This window comes from Pygoscelis adeliae, unplaced genomic scaffold (assembly GCF_000699105.1).
Source record: "Pygoscelis adeliae isolate BGI_AS28 unplaced genomic scaffold, ASM69910v1 Scaffold63, whole genome shotgun sequence".
NCBI lineage: Eukaryota > Metazoa > Chordata > Aves > Sphenisciformes > Spheniscidae > Pygoscelis > Pygoscelis adeliae.
In genome coordinates, this window is record NW_008824414.1 from 117219 (window position 1) to 122836 (window position 5618).

At 43.0% G+C, this 5618-nt stretch overlaps 1 protein-coding gene across 1 annotated transcript in view; it reads right to left on the reverse strand.

Annotated features, from left to right (window-relative positions):
* PCNT (pericentrin) overlaps window positions 1–5618 on the reverse strand; it is a 97550-nt gene that overhangs the window by 22244 nt on the left and 69688 nt on the right. Inside the window, exons 41-42 of the mRNA XM_009320827.1 lie at window positions 3993–4098; window positions 3394–3548 (exon numbers count right to left, since the gene is read on the reverse strand). Of these exons, the coding sequence (XP_009319102.1) occupies window positions 3394–3548; window positions 3993–4098 (261 nt within the window). The remainder of the gene's footprint in view (window positions 1–3393; window positions 3549–3992; window positions 4099–5618) is intronic.

Consider the following 5618-nt stretch of genomic DNA (forward strand, 5'->3'; position numbering starts at 1 on the left):
CAAGTGCAGGACCTTGCATTTGGCCTTGTTGAACCTCATGAGGTTCACATGGGCCTACTCCTCCAGCCTATCCAGGTGCCTCTGGATGGCATCCCTTCCCTCAAGTGAATCAATGGCACCACTCAACTTGGTGTCATCTGCAAACTTGCTGAGGGTACACTTAATTCCACTGTCTATGTCATTAATGAAGATATTAAATAATATTGGTCCCAGTACACACCCTTGAGGAACATCACTTGTTACTAATTGCCACTTGGTCATTGAGCTGTTGACTGTAACTCTTTGGACGCAGCCATCCAGCCAATTCCTTATCCGTCTAACAGTCCATCCATCAAATCCATCTCTCTCCGGTTTAGAGAGGATGATGTTGTGGGGGACCATATCAAAGGCCTTACAGAAGCCCAGGTAGATGACATCACTCGCTCTTCCCTTGTCCACTGATACAGTCACTCCATTGTAGAAGGCCACCAGATTAGTCAGGCATGATTTTCCCTTGGTGAAGCCATGTCAGCTGTATCTAATCACCTTCCTGTGTTCTATATGCTTCAATATAAGTTCCCAGAGGATCTGTTTCATGATCTTACTGGGCACTGAGGTGAGGCTGAAAGGTCAGTAGTTCCCAGGGTCCTCTTTATTACTCTTTTTAAAAATGGGTGTGGTGTTTCCCTTTTCTCCAGTCACTGGGGACCTCATCTGACTGCCATGACTTTTCAAAAATGGAGAGTGGCTTAGCAACTACATCTGCCAATTCCCTGGGATTCATCTCTTCAGGTCCCATGGACTTGTGTATGTCCAGGTTCCCCAGGTGGTTTTGAACCTGATCTTCTCTTACAATGGGAGGGACTTCATTCCTCAATCCCTGCCTTGAGGTTCAGGGACTTAAGATGTGAGAAGAGTAACTGCCAGTGAAAACCTAGCAAAAAAGTTGAGTACCTCAGCCTTGTCGGTTGTCACTAGTTCTCCTGTCTTATTTATCGTGTGTGTGTATATACACACATTTTCTTTAATTTTCTTTTTCTGTCCAATGTACTTGTAGAAGCCCTTCTTATTATTCTTCCTCACATTCCTTGCCAAATTCCCCTCCAACTGTGCCTTAGCTTTCCTGATCCTGACCCTACACATCCAGGCAGCATCCCTGTATTCTTACCAGGTTACATATCCCTGGTTCCACTGCCTGTGCATTTCCTTCTTATACTTTAGTTCAACTGGGGGGTCCTTACTCAGCCATGCTTGTCTCCTGCCTTCCTCACCTGATTTCTTACACATGGGAATCAAAAGCTCTGGTGCTTTAAGAAAGATGTCCTTAAATAGCTGCCAGGTACTGTTTTGCTCCTTTATCCCTGAGGGCAGTTTCCCAGGGAGTCCCATCCACAAATTCCTTAAACAACTGAAAGCTTGCTCTCCCAAAATTCAGCGTCCTGACTCTACTCTGTTTTTCAAAGACAGCTCTGTACTATCAATCTTTTTCATTTTTAAAAACACAGAGAGAAACCCCGCTGCCTCTCCTTCCTTGCCTGTCTCTTCTGAACAGTTTATAGCCATCGATTGCATTGTTCCAATCATGTGATTTGTCCCACGAAGTTTCAGTGATAGCAATTAGATTGTAGCTTTGTAGCTGCACAGTGACTTCCGACTCCTGTTTGTTACCCATGCTATGTGCCTTATTATAGAGGCACTTCACTTGGGCTGTCAACTATGTCACCTTTTTGGAGGAACAAGCCCCAGTTTTTGAGGCATTTCATAGGTGTTTCCCTATTGGTTCCTAATACATCAGCTGCCTCTGGCTCTTCTCTGTTGCTCAAAACTCCATCCCCTTTTCCCACTAAGTCTAGTTTAAAGCTCTCCTTATAGGTTCGGCCAGCTTATTGGTGAAGACACTCTTGTCCCACTTGGTCGGGTGAATCCCAACAGATGTGGCTTCTCAAAGACACATCCATGATCACAGAAGCCAAAACCTTGAGTATAGCACCAGCTACACAGCCAGGCATTCACTTGTTTGTGTCCTCCATCCTGGACCCCTTCCTCTGACTGGGAGGATACAGGAGAATACCACCTGTGCTCCCAATCCTTTTAACATTGATTTGAGGGACATACAGCCTCTTTTGATGGTTCCATGTTACCTTGTTACAGTATTGTTAGACCCTACATGGAACAGTGGGAGCGGATGATAATCTGTAGGGTTCACCAGGCTTGACAGCCTTTCAGTGATATCACAAATACCAGCTCCCGGTAGGCAGCAAACTTCTCTAGAGAAATTGTTTGTGCAGCAAATGGGTGCTTCGGTGCCTCTCAGTAAGGAATCTCCAATTACTAATACTTTACATGCTTTTCTGGTGGCACTGGTTCTAATGCAAGTGGGTGGTTGCTTCAACTTTGCATGGCTGGCTTTTCTGGATCATGTTAGTCATTCAATGTGCTCTTCATTCTCCTACTCCAGAGCATCATGTCTGTTATGAAGTGGCACTTCAGAGGATGGGGGAAAGTTCTTCCTTCTGCCTTGAGCAGAGATGAAGGTCCAGCTTCCTTCTTGCAAGTTACTTGTGTCAGTCACCTTGAGTTTGACTTCAGGCGTACCCTCCTCTTGCACAGCCTTCCTTCATTGCACAGATCTTCCTTCATTTTACTGAGTAAGCTGAAAGAATCTGCTAAACATTTTAGGAGGCAGCATTCACTTTCTAGGAAGTATATTTCTTCCAGTTTCTTATTACTCAAGTTTCTTCAAGTATTCGAAATCCCTGTAGCCTACTGCACTTACCCACGTACTTCTCACCAGCCTCATAGATGAGATGATTTGGAGCACTGAATTTCTCCCTTTTACCAACTGGAATTCCTGAAATGCCTGAGAGCTCATTCAGCTGCAGCACCAAACCAAAGAGTCCCAGGCATATACTTTCTTAAACTTGCCTTACTGACTAGAATAAGCAATCACTGCTCAGTCTCCTGTATATTCTTCACGCTCCTTGAACTGACTCTGAAAGATCCCTCCACACCTTGCAGTGGTGTTTCCACAGCTCTCCATCATATCAGAATGATAAGACTAGGCAAGAGAGCACGATGTCAGCTAGCTATGCTTATTTATGAAACAACTTTTTGTAAAGCCTCCAAGACAAACCCATAGATGAGATCAATCAGTCCTTGTACTGCCACATTCTGGAACATCATCAGTGCTGTCCTAGCAAAACTTTTTCAATTCTAGCAAGTACAAGCAAGACAAATGTCAGTAGATTTGTCACATGAGAGATGCAAAAATGACTCAAGAACCATAATCAACTTGAAGTTTAAACCATTGCAGAACAGTTTACAGTGTAAAGGTAGCAGCTATTTTATATTAGCATTTCATTTTCGCTGTTTCCATTTTAATTTGCTTGTATGCTTATATTAATCATATATTACCTTCAGCTGTGGTGAAAGTATTTCCTTTTCTCTCATTGATTCCATAATATCTGGAAACATTCCACAGTACCGCAGATAAGCCATAAAACTAGGATCTAGGTGGTCTGATGTTTGTAGCTCCTGCTTTAGTTTAGCTGCCAAATTTGAGCTGGTATCTGAAGAAAGAGACAGCCCCCCGCACCCACAAGTGTTACAAAGATGAAAAGAACTTGAAACCAGCATACCCGCTTGCAAAATAACCATGATTTCTTCTGCTAGTATGAATGCAGGGTCAGCTGAAGTTAGTTGGTTAAGATCTCAACTAACTTAAACAAGTAAAAAGGCTGTAAGTTGCCTTTAGAACCAGAGAAAGTGTTGTAGTTAAGTCAGGACTTGCTAAAACCTCATGCATCCTTTTCAATATATAAAGATGAAAAGGTAAAAGCAGACTTCCACTACCACAAATATACAAGTCTTTCTAAACAAAGAACCACCTGAGAAAGGCATAGCTTTCAAATAAAAGATCTACAGTAAAAGAAAATGGGAGAAAGAGGAAACATTATAATATTTTTATACTGAAGTTAACAAAAGGTGAAAGGAATCTACAAAGTTAAACTTACTGCTGCCATATCCATCGCTCATCGCATCTATGGCAGATGCTCTTGATCTTATATCATCTTGTAAATCAGAAGGGGTTAAAGTTAGATTATCAGCTTCTCTCATCTGCTTGGAAATAATTTTTCACATTAATTTAGTTTTCTGAATCCAGCTGTAGTTTTCTGCATTGCATTTATAACAACTTTGTTACTAGTATAGATTTTAGCAAATGCCTACTTGATCATAGTGTTAGAGATGGCAAATACCACTATGAATGCAACATTGGTGCTCTCTGGAACCCATTCCATCTCATTTTTTTCTCCCTTTCAATAGTCTTAAGAATCAGACATGTATTTATAGTTAATTGCCCTTCAAGAGCAAGGCACAAAAATATACAACCGAAGATTAATTTTCTGAAGTACAGAGTTTATCTTCCTGTGAAATGAGTTTATCTTCCTGTGAAATAAAATATTTCCATTAAAAAGAAAAAACGCTATTCTCCAATTTTGAAACAGTCATTTCTAACACTCAACGACAGATATTTGTAAGTGGAGAACTGTTATAGTAAATTGAGTACCGTAGTAGCAAAAAAGTCCTACAGGTTTTAGCTCAATTACTTGCACATGAAGTATTATCACAAATTTATCAGTTGCTTCCATGTAGCACAACTGCAAAAGTACCAGGATTTGAAGAGTCCTCTCAACAAATGTTCTGCGAGCACAAGATCAGTATCCATATTTTTACTGACACCACATCAGCAGCGTATAGATATGCAGGACACAAAGCCTGCTGTAAGCAGCTTATTGCTCAGTTTTAGGTTTTGGAAGACTGTTTTAAATTATTAGAAGCAGTCGTAAACTGTGTTTTAATACAGACCAGAATTTGCTCCACTATCTGACAGTGAGAGAGGAACTAACAATCGTATGTCCAGAACGTTACTGGACCTACCCCTCTCGGTGTGTAAGTTTCTACTGCTTGGAGCCAATGGCCCAACAATGGTCCAAGGGGGACAGAGCTGAGCAGTCTTGTTCAGGGGCTGGTGCCGTCAGAGGAATTTTGGCTTTTTTGATCATGGGGAGGTTTACACGGCACCGGGCCTGCTGGCAACAGATGGAGTCCAGCTGTCTCGCAGGGGGAAAAGGGTCATTGTTCATGAATTGGCAGGGCTCATTGAGAGGGCTTTAAACTAGGTTCGAAGGGGGAAGGGGACAAAACCGGGCTCGCTAGAGATGAGCCGAGGGGTGGCATGCTGATGCCGGGGGTGAAATCGATAGCCCAGCTCAAGTACATCTACACCAATGCACGCAGCATGGGCGGCAAGCAGGAGGAGCTGGAAGCCATCGTGCAGCGGGAGAGGTATGACTTAGTCGCCATCACAGAAACGTGGTGGGGTGACTCTCACGATTGGAGTGCTGCAATGGATGGCTATAGACTCTTCAGAAGGGACAGGAGAGGAAGGAGAGGCGGCGGGGTGGCTCTGTATGTTAGGGAGTGTTTCGATTGTCTAGAGCTTAACGATTGTGATGATGATGCGGCTGAGTGTTTATGGGTAAGGATGAGGGGGAAGGCCAACAAGGCAGATATCCTGCTGGGAGTCTGTTATAGACCACCCAACCAGGATGAAGAGGCAGATGAAGCGTTCTACAAGC